At 41.3% G+C, this 20,770-nt stretch overlaps 1 protein-coding gene across 1 annotated transcript in view; it reads right to left on the minus strand.

Moving 5' to 3' along the window:
• Positions 1 to 1,603: 1,603 nt before the first annotated feature.
• The window catches only part of GPRIN1 (G protein regulated inducer of neurite outgrowth 1), a 120,781-nt gene continuing 101,614 nt past the window's right edge, over positions 1,604 to 20,770 (minus strand). The window contains exon 2 of the mRNA XM_077472406.1: positions 1,604 to 4,645. Coding sequence (XP_077328532.1) covers positions 1,946 to 4,594 — 2,649 coding nt within the window. The 5' untranslated portion in view covers positions 4,595 to 4,645 and the 3' untranslated portion in view covers positions 1,604 to 1,945. The remainder of the gene's footprint in view (positions 4,646 to 20,770) is intronic.

Here is a 20,770-nt window from a genome sequence, read left to right on the forward strand (position 1 = left end):
AGTATACAGACACACACACACACAGTGTACAATCACACAGTACACACAGACATGTTTCTGTTGGTTGAGAAGGTACTGGAGAGGTGGGGAAGCTATAATCTTGGGATTTACATACTGTCCCTGGTTTTACTGAGGCTGGCAACCCTAATGGGGCCCCTTAGTGGCATGGGGCCCTCGGACAGTGCCCGAGTAGCCCAATGGTCAGTCCACCCCTGGCCTTGCCCCCCACCTTTCCATCATATCGAGAACATAAGAACAAAGAATGCAGTACACAGGTAAAATTTGCATATTCCTATCAAATTTACTTACCCATTATTTCACATTAATGATATTTTGAGATCAAAATTACTGATAGATTTACCATGTACTGTATAACTGAACATGCATTGCACAGTTACATAGCAGTTCATATAAGTTTGTGTGAATTACATTCTCTTTTCTACAGATAAGCTGTCTTTTGAACCTCTTGCAAGTTATCCCTTGATAATCGATGGTAACAAAATAGACCTTCCCCGTGCTGCATCTGGTTGTCTCAACTGGTTTGTCAATAGCTTTTAAGCTGAGATATATCATGTTCTCATCTGCAGAATGGAACATCTGTCAAGGAATGACTTTGGTCTGATTTTTGAAAAACACTGTATTGCAAGAAATACGGAGACTGCCATTGATTACCAATCTTTTAGAAAATGCTAATTGCATGGCTTTCATGCTGCTCCACTGGCTTCAGTAGAGAGTCAATGACCGGGAACAACTTTGCTTCTGTTTCATGCTTCTTCTGGATTTGTAGCATGAGAACCAGATCAACCACAGAAGTGGTATTTTCTGAGAGGTCAGCCTCCATATTTTCACTAATAAGCCAACATAAAAAAAAAATACATCTGCAGATGGAAAAAAACACTCTGTTTTCTGAAGATAAAAGAAAAAGCACAGCATTATCACAATAACAATTGATTTGAGATCAAATTCACCAGTCATTGGTTAGTTTGACTATTCAATGGGATAATCCTTTGTAGGAAGGTTTCTATCAGACAACCACCTACTACCGCTGTGTAGTATTGTATAGCTACTTTGATCTGACATTTCATGAAAGGCATTTCATAATCTATTTCCATAACTGAGCTCTCATTTTTTGTGACTCACCGATGCACCTGTCAGTGCTATAGATAAAGGTAACTGTAAAATTGGAAGCTGCAGCCTCCTGTCATCTCCTTGCCCTTAAAACACCTACCATACACACAAATGCCACACACATTGTAATTATCATGTGATGTAGAAATGATCTTGTAACTGTGAAATGGAGAACTTTGGTGTTTTTACTACAGCAAGATGGGCGTTAGGATAATAAGCATCTGGATGCCAAAATAATTAAAGTAGTAGTTTATAGACCAAGTGCCGTGTACTGTCAAATTTTCCCCACAGAGTCAGACTGTAATGAAATTAGGAATCAATACTAAATGCAAAAATATTCTTTTGCACTGGCTTATTGTCAGATGGTGAATTATCACCATTAAACAAGATATATGATTACCTTTTTTGAAGGGATAAAATGACAGACTGATCTGGAAATTATTTTAAAAAGGTACGTAGTAAATCTTAACATGTGTCACGTTCACCAAGTGTAGAGAATCATTTATTTAATGTGCGCAACATACGTAATTATAATAGTAAAAAGTGCTGAAAATAAAAGCACATCCTGTAACATTTTGTACATTCTAATTTCTCTAATCATCCAACCCAATTCTTTATGTAGCTTCAACAATCTTCACAATGGATTGTAGCATTCTTAAGCCTGTTACTGATTTCTCAAACAAGAACTGTTCCTTCATCTAAATCATTTCAGTACAGTATGTTTTGACCTCCATGTGAGCTATTCATTAACTTCTGTTTATCAATCATCATCTGTATGCTTGTAAAAAAGGCTTAAAATGGCTTAACTCTTATTATTTTAATCAACAGCTGGGGCAGCACGAGAGCAGCAACGGGACCGCCTGTGGAAAAAGCTGCGGAAAGCACCAGGTTGCTGTTTGCTTTCATTCTTTACCACGGCACCTCTAACAGAACTACCTCGAGTATTTTGAGGTGTCATCACCTTCTCTCGCCTCCCATGTTCCTCAATCTGTTTTTCTAAGTGCTTCTGTATAGCCATGCCTAAAACCTCAACTTCCATTGAAGCTCCATATACTTCCCAGGTCATCCCTTTTTCATCCCAGCTGACTTCTCGTACTGGCTCTGGGGGACCTGATTTGACTTCTTTCACATGAACTTCGGGATAAGAAGCTCTTGGTGATTTTCCTCTTGGTGTCATGGGGTCAGTTGCAATTGATCTGGTTTCTACTGGAAAGGACACTTGCATTCCAGCATCTTTCATATCCGGCTTTTCTAAATGCTGCATTTGCAATGATGAGGCTTGGTTTACCCCATCCATTTGGTATACAAATGAACTTGATCCATCCAATGGAATCATGGGACTTATAGCTATTGATGAACACTGTACTGCAATATCAGCTTGAGTTCCTACATCATGGTATTGTGGTTTTGTCACTAATGATGTCTTTGGAAGTTCACTAGTATTGCAAGGGCCTTGCTTTTGGGTCTGGTCATGTTGCTTGGTCTTTTGTTCTTCTTGAAAGGGAAATGATGAAGTCTCCTGCAAAAAAACAAAAGGACTGACAGCCACAGACACACACTCCACTTTGTGTTCAGCTTGTGTTCCTGGATCATCATCAGGGGGTGTTATTTCAAATGAATATGTTTTAGGTAGCACATCCACACAACCTGAATCTTCTTTTCTCTCATTTCCTTTGGATGTAAATGTTTCTTCTTTATTTTGAAAAGTAAAAGAAACTTCAGCAGGTGGTATTATTGGGCTCACTGCTATAGATCTATATTCTACTCTTGGTGTAGTTCTGGTAGCTTCATCTGGAGGCAGGAGCTCAAATGAATATGTTCTTGGGACATTATCTGCATCTTTTGTCTTCTCATCTTTGTTGTGCTCTGCCATAGGTGAAAGAGCTGTCTTTTCAGATGAGAAAGTGAAAGAAGATGGTCCACCTGGAAAAACAATTGGACTGACGGCCACCGATACACATTGCACACTAGTGCCAGCCTGTGTGTCTGCATCATCATTGTGTGCACATTTTGCACAAGTGGCTTGCTTGTCTGGTATTCTGTCTCCAATTTGTTGTAATGATTGAAATACAAATGAGGAAGTATCACCTGGTGGGATAATTGGGCTAACTGCAACCGACACACACTCTGCTCTAGCCTGAGTCCCAACATCCTGACTGGGAGGTTCCAGTTCACTAGAACATATTTTATTTGTCACCTGTCCTCCCACTGTGCTACCACAATCAGTTCTTAATGGATGAAATGTAAATGAAGATCCCTCCTGTATAATAATGGGACTCACAGCTACTGATTTATATTCCACTCCAAAAGCACTGTGATTGATGTGTTCTGGTGAACAAATTCTTTGAAGGTTATCTGTTTTTCCAGCATCTGTTCTCTGCAGTGTAGCAGATGCCTTCTGATCTTTTTGAGGTTGTGCACAATGATCTGTCTGAAATGTGAAAGATGATGAGACACCTGGTGGAATAATAGGGCTTACAGCTATAGACCTATACCTTGTCTCTGTTCCACCATCATCATTAGGAGGGGTGAGCTCAAAGGAATATGTTTTTGGTAGATCCTCTTTTTTGCCGGCCACCTTATCATCAGTCCTTACTTCATGTGTATTTTCACCACTTGGTCTTGGAGCAATTGTTTGAAAATTGAAAGATGATTGTCCATCAGGTGGAACAATTGGGCTAACAGCAATAGATCTGTACTGTTTTTCTTGTGTATCATCCTGTCTGTTTGACAGCATTGCTCCAGATATTTGTGCTTTCCCACTTAGTTCTCCATTGGAAAACTCCTTATATTCCACTGACCCTTCTACTTGGGTTTCTTTCTTTTGTTCCTTAACAGTAATGTTTGTGACTTTCCCCAATTCTGATTCTTCAACGGTTTCTTTCTTATCGTTTTGTAGGGAAATCTTTGCTAATGTATCTCCTTGCGTTCTACAATCTCCAGGAACAATATCTGTGTTTGTTTCTAAAGAATGTCTTGTTTCTGTCACAATGGGATCATTTATAGCTTGCCCTTTGTAATCCCCAATATTTTCAGAGTCGCAGACATCTTTTTCAGCTGTTTCCATTACACATGACACAGGAGTAATACTTGGGCTCTGCATAGATGTCTCTAGTACAGTGATATCAGGCTTGTTTAAGTCTACTTGTCTTGATGAAGACTGGTCTTCCCTGCCTTCATGGAAAGAATATTTGATTTCAGCATCTACAGAAAAGTCTTTATGCACCTCTAAGATTCTCTCTGCATCAGTGTCAAAGCTAAAGCTCCCTTCTGGAAATTCAAGGTCTCCATGTACACTGACACAGAAATTCCTCATGCAGAGATCCTCGCCATCAAACCCTGAATTATGTGAAGGATCTTCGGCCTGCCAGATCCTTGAAGATATAGGCGAACGCAGAGGAACATTCTCACTGGCACCATCAGGTCTCGACAACTGTAATCTTTGAGGCTCTTTAGGACTGCCCATCTCTGGACCAGGCCTTTTCCATAATATTTCAAAATTCCTCCTGAGAATATCCTGAAATAAATTGTAAAGAAAGGAAGAAACATAAGTAGAGAAAAAAAGAGAGAAAAATGCACAGCAATGCAAATGTAATATTACAAAGTATACATAATCTACGTACAGGAGACATTTTCAGTTTTTCTCTTGTCAAAGGCCTATATGAAACATTTAAAAAGTGGGCTGCTCAGTTGGGCTTTTCAGCCTATACACATTAACTTCTGTAAGAACTTTTCAACTCATGAGTCTGGAGAAGATTGGGTAACCAGTCTCTCTATCTGGCCATTCATGGCCAATCTGGGAGACAATGTCACATTTATAGATCAAGCTTGCTATCTGAACACTTTAGGCTTGAAAACATTCTCTGATCTTTACTGATCCCCTTAAAGACAAGATGATAGCATCCAGCTACTCTTCCCTCTCAGACAGGAGTGTCTGAAGGCAATTGGATTGTATCTAAATATCTGAGTTCCTTCATAAATCTAAGGGCACCTTAACTTCTGAATTATTACTATAATATTATACCCAGATTAAGAGCTAATAAAACAGTTGATATTATTGGATGCCTCACAAACACTGAAATCCACCAAATTTCAAATTTTCACTTTCTGCAACTTGGTGGCTCACTAGATCTCTGTATATTCCAGAATGCCTATATTCTAAGGAGTCATGATATCTCAGCTTTTGAAATGCAAATCAGTATATTCCATATTGTCAACACCAATCTTTCTCTGATCTCACTGTACTCTTTCACATACAGTATATACTACAGTATGTGAAAAGAGTTTTCACAACACATAATTACATGGCAATTGACTGCAATACAGTCCAGAAGCCTCCTAAATTAGGCTGCATCGTTTTAGCACCTTAACTGATCAACATTAAAAAGTGAAGAAAGCTATATCATTTGCTTAAATGCAAATAGAATAGTGAGGGTTTAGACTCTCTGTTGGGTGGTTATTTCTGTCTCTGTCACTGTGCAGCCATCAGTTGTAACTGTGAGGTAAACTAAACAACAGGTCTTTCTTAATGGTGCCTGTGAAGGCTGCTTAGAACATCAAAGTGTGAAATTTAGTTTATGTGGCCCACAGAGACTGTGGAGCTTCCAGGTGAGTATGCCAACCCACCTGCTTGGTGCTCCCCTTGGTGTAAAAGACCAACATAATGATGCGTTGGTGCTGACAGAATGCATAAATATGTGTAATTTCTCATTTGGTCCTTTAAATCCTGACATTCATCCACAACATCAAATAGCTGACATGTGGCCTGGCTACAGATATCAAACAAATAAGGTATGCTTAACAAGCATAAAAAATACCTCCAATTAACTACTCCTTGATTCCAAACCATGCATGCACCGAGCAGTAATTTCAGTATTGAATTATTCAGCTAGAGTACCTTTCAATCAAGGCCCCAATGCTGTGACTAGTGTGCCAGGACCAGTAAGAGAAGAAAATGTTCTGGCAGGGGACAGCATAGAAAGAATTTTGGCTGGTGTGAACTAGACATGTGCAGAATGAAGACATTAGTTTAGTTTCCTTTCGGATAGATTTGGTATATTACTAACTGATGTCAGAACGGAGTGGGGCCACTGGGTTATGTAACCGGGTGTACCCGCCCCTTGCCTATGTAAGAGCTGTTAAAGAGAGAGGGCAGTTGGCGGGTAAGTTCTTAGGAGGCAAAGCATTTTTTGCCATTTTCTATTTTTCGGGTCGGCGGGTGTTGTGATGGACATCGAGCGACACTATTTTTTTTCTTTTTTAACCGCTTAAGAACCCAGCCTCCTTTTGACACTTTACAAGTTAAAATCAGAATCCCAAACAATACATATATATTTTTTCCAGACACCCTAAAGAATAAAATGGCGGCCATTGCAATACTTTATGTCACACTGCATTTGCGCAGCGGTTTTACAAGCACAATTTTTTTTGAAAAATACACTTTTTTTTGACTTAGAAAATAAGACAACAGTAAAATTAGCCCAATTTTTTTTCATATTGTGAAAGATAATTCTATGCAGAGTAAATTTATACCCAACAAGTCATGCTTCGAAATTGCGCCCGCTCTTGCAATGCCAACAAACTTTGCCAACAAACTTTGACCCTTAAAAATCTCCATAGGCGGTGTTTAAAAATTTCTACAGGTTACATGTTTAGAGTTATAGAGGAGGTCTATTGCTAGAATTATTGCTCTCCCTCTAACATTTTGATTTTCAGTTTCATATGCTTGCACAACTTACGTATGTGTTTGTTTCTGGGTGAGAGCTTGGCACAGGGCGCTTTCATTTTTTTATTTTTACACTGTCCTTTTAAAAAAATAATTGGGTCACTTTTATTCCTATTACTAGATAGAATAAAAGCATGATAAGACCTCTTAAATGTGAGCTCTGGGGTCAAAAAGACCTCAGATCTAGCATTTACACTAAAATGCAAGACCACTGGGCTGAAGTGACGTTTGACATCGCTTCCGCCATTCAATGTTATGGAGCCGAGCGGGGGCCATCTTTTCCTCACTCTGCTCCATGTCTCAGAGGAGAAAGAATGCGATCGTATCCGCCGCTACTGATGGCTCCGGTAAGCGGCGCAGTTTATCAGAATGTGGCGTAAGGGGAGGCCCCCTTCCCGCCCCAGTAAAAGTGATCTCGCTGTGAATCCGCCACGGAGACCACTTTTGTTGAAAATACCGGGGTTATGGCAGCTAGCTGCTGCCGTAACAACAGTATTTAGCATCAAAGTACCAACGTACAATGACGCCGATTTGCACCAAGTGGTTAATAAAGGACTTATCAAAAACTGTTTCCTGTTTTTCTTACTTTTTGACCCTTATTTTGGTGAATGGGTACCCATTGCTCATTCACATGGGGGGTGGGGGGGTTAACGTCGGGAAGAGGCCCTTGTCCCCGTTTTAAGAAGAAAAATTGACGTGTTGTTCTCCTTAAAATCCATACCATACCTGAAGGACCTGGTACGGACTGGGGGGGAGACCCTTCGCCATTTTTTAAACATTTTTCTATTGCTGGCATTCTTTATCTTTATCTGTCAGTGGGGAAGCTGACAGATGATGACTCATAGTTGTTAAGGACATGGGCGGCCAGCTTCCCAGCCCACTGCTAACAACCAGCTATTTCTTCACACATAATTCAAATCAGTCGATCGTTTTTCAACGGATCCGCATTCTAATTGTTCTGAAAAGTTGGAATTTGTTAGAAAATGGAGTAAAAACAAAATAAGTTTTAACCGATTTCAATGAAATTCGTTACTATTCGTTACTATTTTTCATTCAGAGATTTGGATACATCCGAATCTCCGAATAACCAAAAATTTGTCCGAATTTGTATTTGGACCGAAACGAATTGCACATGTCTAGTCTGAACTTATGAATATACCGTATGCACAAAACTGTACAAAAAACATATTTGTATTGATATTTTAACATACAGTTTAAAAATTCAGCAACCTACTAAGATTAGTGTTATGCCGCGTACACGCGCTCGTAATTTCGGCCAGCAAAAGACAGATGAGAGCTTTTCGTCAGAAAATGCGACCTGTGTGTATGCTCCATTGGAATTTTGCTGCCAAAATTTGGACAGCAAAAGATTGAAAGCAGTTTCTCAATTTTTCAGACAGAAAAAGTTTCTATCGGAAATTCCGATCATGTGTATGCAATTCCAATGCGCAAAAAAACACGCATGCTCAGAATCAAGTACAAGACGGAACCGCTCGGTTTTGTAAAACTAGCGTTCATAATGAAGATCGCACATTCATTACACAGATAATTTTTAAATCTTTCAATGCAGCACATTCTCTTCTTTATAATGCTAGAAGTATGAAGTTGTTTTGCTGCTCATATTCACACAAACTTCTTTATTTACTTTTTCTCGTGAACCCATGAATAATATATTTTTTTTAAAAGCCAGATCTCCATAATATTGTTTAGAATAAAATTTTTTTTTTTTTTTGTAATTTTTTTAATCAAGATCTCCTGTTGTTTTCTTTTGCTTTGGTAAATTATTTTATAGTGATCTCCATTTTTTTTTGTATGACACGTTTCCACAACTTATTATTATGTTTTCAGAAATCTCAAGGAGGTTGTTTGGTGTTGGTGTCCCTTGTTAATTTGACATTGTATTTTTGAAATGTACCTTTCTACTCACAAACAAACTGTCCTTTTTGAAGAAAAACACAAGTATTTTAGAAATCAAAATAGCCATTTATTCTGGGTCATAACAAAATAAAGAGGATGGCAACACTGGAGAAACTGGTGAAATTTGTGAAGCCTTTGTACCCCAGGGCACACATCAATTATTTCACAGTCAAAATTGGTGGCCTGAGGAGTCCTTATAACAGTGAGCACAATCCGGTCCAGGACTACAAGAGATCAGGAACAGCAGCAGATGGCATATCTGCCCCCAGCTGTGGTCATACAACAGCCTACATCTTTTGTCAGACCACACTAAACCCAGGCCATCACTCTCTGGTCTTCCTTAGATGCTTCCTTCCAGGCTGTGGCTCTGGTGTTGGAGGTGTGGCAGGAGGTGGAGGAGGAAGAGTAGGACCTGGAGGAGGAGGACCATGGTTCAACTCACAAATGTGGGTTTGTTTTGTGAGTTGGCCCCTCAACCCCTTATTTAGGGCTTGCAAGATCACTTCCTCACATAAGAGGCATTGGCCCTCCTCCATTTCCAGAATTTTGCATGCTGTAATGTAGGCAAAGTCCTCTTGAACACTGTGGGGGGTTGTGAGGGCCGCAGTAACCTTCAGAAATAGGCCAATTACTGCCTCCTTCACATGACTCTTCTTCCTGCCACTTTTTGTGGGAGGCGGAGAGGAGGGACCTGCGATTCTGGCAGGCTACTGGGCCCGGCCACCTCCTGGCTGCCACTTTCCTTGTCCTGGCTGAGGCTTTCCTGTGTATGAAAAATGGTACATAGTTTTAGGTTTTTGGTCATCAATCACACACAATTTTCAGCTCATGACTGTTGCAAATTGAATGTTAATAAATAGAAAAGACTATCATTCTAACCCCAACATTTTTCATTCTTGTCACAATCATTTGTGGCCACTACTCTCTATTGATATGTAAAACACTTTGTGAAATCAGAAATTAGTGATCAAAACTAACATATATTTCACATAATTAATTTGACAAACAGAAATATTTTGAAGAATTCTATACCTGACTCAAACTGGGCTCCTCCACATGTTGCTGCCTGGAAGGCCCAGGGTGGGCGTCAGAAGCCTCAGATGGGGGGGAAGGAAGCCTTGAAGGAAGACTGGAGAGTGCTGGCCTGGGTTCAGTCTGGCCTGCCAGAAAATGCAGTCTGTCGTAGTACCACAGCCTGGGGACATAAATGTCATCTGCTGCAGCTCCTGATCTCGGGGAATCCTGGACCTTCTTGTGCTCCCTATTATAAGTGCTTCTCAGGCCACCAATTAGGGACTTCAAATTGGGGATGTCTGCCGTGGGGATCACTGGCTTCACAAATTCCACCAATTGATCCAGTGCTGCCTCCCTCTTTGTTTTATTATTAAAAAACTGGTGGTTCAGCTCCCACAGACAGGGCAGCTCTCTGTGCATATCAATGAATCTTTCTAGAAATTCCCTATCATTGAATCCATTTTCTCTGCAAGACACAACACAAGACAAACCCTAATGTCAGGCGAAACTCTCCTAATCTTGATCCAAGATAGGCCTCAATCTATAAGCAGTATAGGCCACTGAGGCACCAACTTCAAATTGTACTTTCGTCATAACGGTCGTCGCTCCTTTTACGTCATTCTCCGCTCACAGATCGTATGTATGACACAGGTGTGTTACGCTTTATATACACTGTACACAGTTCTTCTAAAATAAGTACTTGTCGTGTGTTCATATTATTATTATTATTATTACTTGCATGCTACGTCATGTGCTTTTCTTTACTGTTGTACAGTTTAAAATGGCTACTTTCATGTTCGTGGGTGGCACAGTAATCGTTCATAATAAACATTGTTCGTTTGCCAACTAAATACGATGTTTTTGCCAGATACATGGTTAACTTCATTTGCTCATGATAATTTGTATTTAAAAAAAGTTTAGGACTTTGTTGTCTAGATGTGTTTGAAACTAGAAGGAATAGCAAACTAGATTCAGTGGAATGTAAAGAGAGGACACTCAGCAGCTGTTTACACATCTGGACTCAGGAGCACGATTGTGGGACACCAGAGCACATTTTTATGGTGTCCCACACAGGTGTGTCATGTGTGAAACTTGTCCAAAAAAGGTAAGTATTCCAGTTTGGTTAAGGGAATTAATCATGTCTTCAACTTGGAACTCACACAGCCAGTTGCATGCCACTTCCCAGCAATGTTTCATATTCCTATTTCTGGCCTCAAATAATTGTGTACTAAGTATACCTTTTGTTTCATTCTCATAGGGGAGCAAAAACTCGGGACATCTCAGCACACCAGGGACTCCCCCCCCTCCCGAAGAAGGGGAACAGATGTCACTACAATCTGAGGATGTGAAGGATGGAGAGGTGGTAGAGATTGTCACCACAACAGGTAAGTGTCTGACACCCCTGATTCAGGTAATAGAGGGTATGCATACATTTTTATAATACATGGTGTGTATTTTATTTTTTAGGTGATGTACAGGTTGTGGAAGAACAATCTCATCATTTCACCAGTGACAGTGCCCAAAGGCTAATCCAAGAGATAATGTGTTGTAGTCGGGATTTAGACTGTATAAAGCAAAAAATTATTGAGATTGAACAAAAACGGAAGAACATGATTGATGTCCTAGGAAGAGTCTAAATACCCCAAAAATGACACCATTTTTTTATACCATTAATTTTTGGATCATTTTAAAAGCCAAATTTTGAAGATGCACACAGTGTGTCAACATGTGCTATCTGCCATCAGGGGATCTCAATGTACGCGTTTTGTGGCTGTAACTCCTTCCTGGAAACTCAAGTAGGAGAGAGGAAGTGGTTGCACCCCAAAACACGTCCATTGATCCCAGATGATGGGAGATAGCACATGTTGACATTAGGCATGGGATCAGGAAGGAAATCCCCAGTTTGGCTCCCAAATTGTGTGCATCTTCAAAACTTTGCTTTTACGGGGGTGACTTCACCCCATCTGATGAAGGCAATATCAAGACATTTTGGACACTATAATGTCTGATATTGCCTTCAGTGTTTAAATGTTGAACTTTGTTCCAGAGTTGTGTATGCTATGTTTTTAAACATACCTGTTTATGTACCCTAAATTTTTTTTATAAAAAAAGAAAACAAGAATTGGTGTTTTTACCAAAAATATGTTTTACAACGCACATGTACATGTGCACAGAATAAAAGATTTTATACTCAAAAATGTGTGGCTTCTTCTTTTAATGATCAATTCAGTTTTTGTATTAAGTTGTTGTTTACAGTGACAATGGGTGTTATTTAATAATGGAAAAACCACTTGGCACTATAAGTGCAATAGGAGAACCTAGGAGACAGCAAAAAGAAACCCAAGTAGTAAATGAAAATTCAGATTTTATCTGATAAAAAAATAATATTTATTCTAAATTGGGTGGCAAAGCAATGGCCTACCCTTAAAATATTATAAATATTATAAATATTATAAATATTTTTGCCACACTTCACGGTGCTTTAGGGGGCAAGCCAGGATGGCCCACTTCCAGGGCTGTCAGTGTTTCATTACTAAGTCCGACCTCAGGTATAGTTCAGTTTGTATTCCGCCATATTTATGGCCGTTTGAAACAGGCGGAACACGATGGCCAGGATCCCAAACGCATTCTCTACAACTCTTCTGGCTCTGGCCAGCTGGTAATTAAAAACACTCTTCTCCAGGGTGAGGGCATTCTGGGGGAATGGCCTCATCATGTGGTCACCCAGAACGAATGCCTCATCTGTGACAAACACAAATGGCAGTCCTTCGACGTTCTCCTCCCGAGGTGGCAATCCCAAGCCACTACTCTCGAGACATCGGTAGAACTTGGTCCGGGAAAATACTCCACCATCTGACATCGGCCATTCCTCCCCACGTCCACATACAGAAACTCGTATGTCGCCGACACCACCGCCATCAACACAATACTATGAAACCCCTTATAGTTAAAATAGTATGACCCCGAATGGGATGGTGGGACAATGTGGACGTGCTTCCCATCGATTGCCCCTCCGCAGTTTGGAAAATCCCACCGCTGGGCAAATTGGGAAGCCACAGTCTGCCAGTCAAACAAGAAAAATCAAATTAGTATTTTTACACATAAACATTGCAGGGAGATTAGACACAAACATTCTTGGCCAACATCAGTATAACATTTTTTGGAACGAGTATTTAAAGGCAAAAATATAAGGCCCACTTATCAGATTTCTCACCCTCTTGGAAAATTTTAGGGGGGGCTGGGTATATTTTGGATAGGTAACCCTCTCCACTAAGTAATGGAGTGACAAAGTAATGTGTGTTACTTTGGCCAGCCCCTCCTTAATTACACTATTGGCACTCACTGGACAGGTAAGAAGTCGTATAATAAAAAAAAAAAAAAAAATGGAAGCACATTTTTATATTCTGCAATCACCTATCAATCAAGATAATAGGAGAACAAAACTTTAAACAGTACCATTTGAAAGTATTCAGGCAGGCCCTTGCACTAAATGCTTTGGTGAATTCATCCATAAATATGTACACAAAAGAGGTTGGTATAGTGTGTATGGGTATGGCAAAGTCAGCAGAGGATTGGTATCAGCTGACTTAGAGGTTGGGGGGAGGGTTCCAAATGATTTTGGGCCCCCCTAAAAAAGCCTCTGGCACTCTGCCTGAATTTAAGGACACAAATAACATTTGTACACATTTTAGGGGGTGTTTAGGGTAAATTACTACAATGGAGCTAACTAAATACATTGTTAAGTGACTAGACTAGGTGTGTATGTGCCCAGGATAGCATGCTGGGGAGGTTAGTGACGGCAAATATGCATGAAGGACAAAAAAGGAGCATTAAAAGTTCCAGTATGCATGAGGATAAAGGGGACATTCACAGCATATTCCAATCATGGTAATTAGGGAATGATGAAAGAAGTACAATACATTAGCAAACATTAAATACATAGAATGTGATGTTGAATGAGAAAACTTACCCTAATATAGTCCTTTTGCAGGACCTGAATGATGGCAGAACAGGTCTCTGGAATAATGATCCCCAGAGCCTTGGGGGAGATGCCTTTCGAGAACTTGAGGTCCTGCAGACTTTTCCCAGTCGCCAAGTACCGCAACGTGGTGATGAGCCTCTGCTTCGGAGTGATGGCTTGCCTCATGCAGTTATCCTGCCTGCTAATATAATGGGTGAGCAAGCCAACAGACAGTGAAAAATGGGATCTGTCATCCAGAGATAATTCCTGAAATCATGAGGATTATTCTCATGGGTCTCATGAAGCAAAGGAATGTGCGAGAATTGGTCATGCTGGAGTAACCAATTCTTGGTCCATGAACTCCTCCTCGCCCTGTTCATGGACTGGGCTTGTGTCAAAGTAAGAACTCCGACACCAAGCCCCCGCACAGTACGAACTCTACGACGAGTACGTACCCGCAACATGGCTTCAAAACAATCGGCTGATCAGAATGTACTAAACAGAAAGCATTGAAAAACAACAAGGCCTGAAAGAACGAGCTGAAAATCAGAAACGAGCAGACCAGAACACAATGGGAATCAAACACGGTACTACTATAAATAGCACGCACTGACAAACAAAGGCGAACTGACTACACGCACTGAAGAACAGATACAAACCCACAAGCATAAACTGAAGAGCAGCAACGATCTGAAAAGTACGAGGCTGAAAAGCGCGAATCGTCTCTAACCAAACTTCTACTAACACAAGATAAACATGAGATTAGCAGAAGGAGCCCAAAGTATGGCGCACTGGCTATTGAACTTGCTTTTTCTAGTCCCGTCATACATGGTGTAGGTAACCACATTCTTGGCAGTCGGAATTTGGGGTGATCGTGTGTAGGCAAGACCTTTTGGGCAGAATTCCATCGGAACTCTTGCATCCTTTTAAAGCAACAATTTAAAAGTCGAGCTGTTAAAATTTATCTTAAGCTAGGACTTTTTTTTCATTTTAAAACCCCTGTCATCAATCTATTTCTCAGATTTCCTTTTACCTCTTGTCCTCTAAACACAATAGGAGCTGAAAGTAAATCTCTCCAAAGTGAGGAAAATCCCTCTTAAGCCTCGTACACATGATCAGATTTTTCACATACAAAACCTCTGACTTTTGTCCGAAGAGCGTTGGCCAAGAACTTGTGTTTTTTTTAAAGATATTTTTATTGGATTTAGCACAAACCAACATATATACAAAAAAAAACTGAAAACAAAACAACAGATAACCGCAGAACACACTCGGTTAGTCATTGGTATACTGCGTCAAGTGCTAAGCTTATATAGTTAGGAGACAGATGGTGGTACAGCGATCAAACAGTAATTATCGTAATGCATAGTTCAAGTTATCAATCAAGTTACAGCAGCAACGACAGTCTGAAAATAGTGTATTGTACTGTGACACGGCCCATAGGCAACTTGTAGTATGTACTCTTTATTGGGAGAGGGTCAGGGGGCTGGCCAGCCAACTATCCCAAAGTTTGGGAAAGTTTTTTTTTTACTTTTCTGGAGCTCAAATGTAAGCTTGTATAGTGGTATAGCATCGTTAATCAACTTTAACCAAAGGGTTTTCGGATAGGTCTGTGTACCCTTCCATGATAGCAGTATAACCTTTCTGACATAGAAATAGAGAATATGTACTAGTCCCTTGGCATGTGAGGATAATTGTATGTCACCAAAAATGACCAGAAGACCATTCTTAGGATGAACAATGTTGGGGAGGCCTAAAGCTGAGGCGATGAAAGAACCCACCTCCACCCAGAAGTCCTGAACCACTGGGCATGTCCAGAAACAGTGTAAAAAATCGGCATCCTGGCCGCAGCCGCGGAAGCATTATGCCGTAGGCATCAAACCCATTTTATGCAATCTAGCCGGGGGAAAAAGGTGGGATTGATGGAAGATCTTTATCTGTATGATACGGTCCCGTGATGCGATAACTGAGGTCTTGTACGTGTCACTAAACTCTGTCCAGTCATCCTCTGCAAGCGATATGTCCATGGAGGCCCATCTGTCCTGAGCCTTGCTAAATCTGGGATTAAAATCTATCATTAGGGTAACGTATTAGGTAGAAATAAGTTTAGTGGGGTCGAGTTGTCTCATCAGTTTCTCAAGTGGAAGTAGGTCAGTAGGGTCATTCGGGGAGCCAAACTGAATTCGGATAGCATGTCTGAGCTGGTAATAGTAGAACAAGTATGAACGTGGTAAGTCAAAGTCAAGTCTTAGCTGAGAAAAAGATTTAAAGCCCTGTGCATTGTATAGATGGCACAGATACTTTACCCCTTTGGAGTACCAGCGATTAGGGTCAGGTAAGGAGTATAGTTACTGTAGAGTGGGGTTGAACCACAGGGGGTTATTTGGAGATGTCAACCATGTATGTCGGGAAATTTTTGTAGTGATGTGTCGGAAAATTGAGAGGGATGTAGCCAGCATAGAGGTGCCTGGTCTAAATGGAACTGTGCCCCTGTAGATAACATGGTGGAGAGTTTCCACGGAAGATGCAATGGCTCCCTCAGTAGTGGTACAAGCATTTGCTAAGACTGGGAGCAGCCAGTGATGAATATGCATCAACTGAGACGCTAAATAGTATAGGAAGAAATTTGGAAACGTCAAGCACGCCAAGTGTGTCGGCAGCCTTAGCGTCTCAAGTGCCACCCTAGGGGAACCGCCACTCCACAGAAACGTTGTACAGATTGTGTCTATACGTTTGAAAAGAGATTTAGGTATTTTGCAGGGAAAGTTAGCCAGAATATATAGCAATTTTGGTAAGTAGATCATTTTAAGTGTATTTGCCCTCCCCATAAGATCCAGAGGCAAGTCCATCCATTGTTTAGTCTGCTCCTGTAGGCGAGTTAGTAGCGGGTCTAAGTTATTGGTGATATACATGGATAGGGGCGTTTGTACAAGAACTCTGAGGTACCTAAAAGAGGACAGCGCCTGCAGTCTGGAGTCGCCAGGAACTTGTCTTGCATACAAACAGCAAGGAATTGTTGGCCAACAAACACGAACCTAGTGACATACTATGTGGTTTTTCAGCTCTTTAGCGCCATCCTTTGGCATCCTTCTGCTAATTTTGTGTTAGTAGAAGTTTGGTGAGCGTTGAATCACGCTTTTCATTTTGTGCTTTTTATTTTGCGCTTTTCATTTTGCACTTTTCAGTTTGCGCTTTTCCTTTTGCGCTTTTCAGTTCGTTTATGAACGCCAGTTTGTAAACCAGCCATGTTGCGGAATCCAAGGAGATAACATGTTATTTATTATTGGCCTTGGAGTTATTGCTTTGACCCAAGTCCAGTCCAGGAACAGGAGGAGGAGGATTTCTTGGACCAAAAATTGGTGGCTTTATTAATCGTGCCCAATTATGTCATATGCCTCCAGGAGAATAATCCAGATGATTTTTGGAATTAACTCCGGATGACAGACCCCTGCTTTCATCAGTTCTTGGCATTGTTGACCCCCTATATTAAGAAGCAGGACACATGCATGAGGATTTTATTTTATTTTTTGGTTGAATAATAATGATTTGATTTGGTATATTTTCTATATTTTTGGCTGCATAGAATGCACTTTTTGTTTAAGTTCTATTGGCAAAAAGTGCATTCTATGTTTAAGTTCTATTGGCCTGCAGAAATTCCACTGCATCTTTGTCAATGATATTCTAGGGGGGCGTGACAGGATGTGCAGAGTGGAGTGAGTGAGTGCGTGAAGACGCTGTGTGTGTCTCCCTCCCTGGCCCCCATGGCGAAAGCGTGGTGTGCTTAAAAATTACGGCCGGGTACAGCAAGAGAAGGGTCGGAGCTGAGCAGCTTGGCAGCATAGCAGGACGCTGGACGGGAGGAGGAGCGACGGCTTTGCATCACCTTGGTGTGTGGAGATCTCGGAGATGCTCGCTGACCCCTGCTGAATTCCGCTGATTTCCGGGTTCCGTATCCTGACGGCCGCAGAGAAGGACGAGCCCACGAATACTCCCGACCAACGCCGAACCCCTCGGACCGAGAGACGCCGCTCACAGTATCGAGTAGTTTCGAACGCTCCCCCGCTCCCCGGTAAGCCGCGACAGGAGGAAGGAGGTAAGCGGCGGGATTGTGGGGGAGGAAGAAACCGGCTGACTGAGGGGCATTGCAAGCAGAGGCTTGGTGGAGCAAGTAGGGATACAGTGAAGCTCGTGGGCCGGTAACAGTTAAATAGGCACCGAAGGGGGTAAGAAAGTCCTGTATGCCCCTGTTAGTTTTCTTTTTTTTTCCTCCTCTCCCTCTGGATGTTTGGATGCCCGGACTCTACCGCCCTGTGTGTGAGGCTGTTATAGGAGAAAAAAAAAAGGGGGAAACAAACCCCCGAACATTTTGTATGCAGTGTTCAGGAAAATCAGACTTTGGGAACCTGTGGTCTGTGGACTGACTGTGAGTCCAGCTCAGTACTGCGCTAATGTAACAACTGAACTATATGTATTAATTGAAGGACGGTGTCTGGGTATTAACGGGCTGAACGGTACACGAGCTGATGTGAGCAAAATAAATGTGTGTGGTGTTTTGAAGCCTAGAAAAATCAAGAAAACAGGAAGAGTCTGTGATACCTGAAATGTACACTGGGAAACGGCTTTCACCGCATTTAAAGTTTATTGTTTTGGTGGGCGGCAGGGTTAAAATCCTTTTAAACTGTGCTATACCCAGGATTGTTCCGAAGGAAGCGGCGAGAAAGGGAAAGTAATATGCAGCACCTGCGCTCAGCAAAAGAAAGGGGGGAAAAAAGTTCGCAACAGTCCGCCACAGCAGCCAAATTAGAACAATATGCTCATAACCCTGCACAGTCTTCTCAGACTCCTGCAAAAAAAGGACAGTCAAAGGTGCAGCAAGGTGTAATGACCGAAAGGAAAAGTATGGGACAGTCAAACATTAATATTAATACGCAGGCTGGAGCAGGGGCAAAATCCTCAGTAAATAAAAATGCGGATGCAGGGGAACAGCATACAGAAACTATAACAGGCGACTCCCCCTTGATAGAAAAAGAGCCAACTATAAAGGACGTGCTATTGGCCGTAAATGCATGTAACATCTCTCTGAAAGAACTTTGTAAACAAATGAAGGGAGTGAAGGAGGATCTACTAGTGGTAAGGCAAGACCTACAGAAAGTGGTGGAAAGAACGACCGAACTCGAGACGAGGACTAGTAGACTAGAAGATGATACAACCTTCTTAATTAAAGAAGTAGAAGGCTTGAAGGAGCAGTTTAGTAGTTATAGTACAAGAATGGAAGAAATGGAAAACAGGCTCCGGAGGGACAATGTGCGAATAGTGGGACTTCCTGAAAAAAGCGAGGGTGTAAACCCTGCTGAATTTATGGAGCATCTTTTGGTTGATCTGTTCGGAAGGGAGGCTTTTTCGACAACATTTTCTATAGAGAGGGCACATAGGGTACCCTTTAGAGCCCCACCTGAGGGGGGGCGCCCTAGGCCATTACTGATGAAATTACTCAATTATAAAGATAAAGTGGTGTTATTACGGAAAGCAAGGGAAATGGGGAATGTATTGTATAGGGGTGTTAGAATTTCATTATACTCTGATTTTTCCCCAGAACTCCAGAGAAAAAGGGCAGAGTTCTTTCAGGTGAAACGCAAGCTACAGAAGCTTAGTGTGTCATATGCTCTTCTTTATCCGGCAAAGTTACGGATTAATGCTCTAGGACATACTCAGGTTTTCTGCTCCCCAATGGAAGTGGAAAAATGGATAGAGGAAAATAAAGAAAAATTTTAGCCCCTGGGGACCGTGGCTAGGAGGGTGCTGGGAAGATAGGAAGAGTTGGGGGGGTATAGTATGCATGGTTCTTTTTTTTATTTTTTTTTTTTTTTTTTTTTTTTTTTTTTTTTTTTTTTTTTTTTTGTGTGAAAGGGGGGGGGGTGGGAGGGAGGCAACACACAGCGAGGGTAACAGGTGTGGGTGGTGAATAGGTTGTGAAGAGAGTGGTATATGGTCACTAATAGCCCCTTGGGTAACACCTGGGAAGGTGGGGGAGGGGGTAGAATGGGAGGGGAGGGAAGAAAAGGGGGGAGGTTGAGGGTGGGAAAAAAATATATGTTTGCACTAGAAGAAGTTCAGGAGATAATCCAAATAAAGAAAGGATACAAAGTTAGGGGTGGTAAAATATGGGGTGGTAAAAAACAAGAAAAATCTGTTGGTTTCACGGGGAAAAATGGTAATAAACAATTATATAGTATAACTCACGTTAAGAGACACATAATATATGAAATAATGATGATGTTTGGGAAATTTATTGTTATACTGTGGTTTAATAATAGGGGAGGTTGGTATAATTTAATTAAAAGGGTGGGAATGGATCCTAGCAGTGTTTTCATAAGACTGTTCATTGTATCCTCTCTCCATCCTGTTTCACTTCCCTTTTTCATCTATTGGTGTTAATGCAGGATGGAAAAATTAAGGTAGGCTCCTGGAATGTGAGGGGCCTGGGGACGCAGGTGAAACAAAAAGCGGTGCTTTCAAGGTTGGAGGGATGTGGAGCAGGGTTGTTATGTCTGCAGGAGACTCATTTAAATAGAGATACAATATACCGGTTGCAGAGTAGAAAATACCAATCTCAATACCATTCTGTTTACTCGACATATAGTAGAGGGGTGAGTGTCCTGGTAAGAACAGGGGTGAATTTTGTATGTAAGCGGGTTAGCCTGGATGAAAAGGGTAGATACATTTTCTTACACTGTTTAATTGAAAATAGAGAATGTATGCTGGCAAATATTTATATTCCCCCACCATTCAAAATGGAAGTGCTTTTTAAATTACAGGACTTCCTAGTTGGGATAGATGGTGTTCCTATAGTAATAGTAGGGGATTTCAATACGGTTTTAGATATTAAAGTTGATAGATTCCCAGAAAAAAAACTGGTGGAATCGGTTGGGCAGGGGAGAATGGGTCAGTACCTGGAAGAGGTAGGACTGCTGGACTTATGGAGAACCGGGAATCCAGGAGTCCGGCAGTATAGTTGTCACTCGGTA

Source organism: Lithobates pipiens, unplaced genomic scaffold (assembly GCF_037356315.1).
Source record: "Lithobates pipiens isolate NorthernLeopardFrog02 unplaced genomic scaffold, aLitPip1_a1.2 Scaffold_8, whole genome shotgun sequence".
In the NCBI taxonomy this organism is placed as follows: Eukaryota; Metazoa; Chordata; class Amphibia; order Anura; family Ranidae; genus Lithobates; species Lithobates pipiens.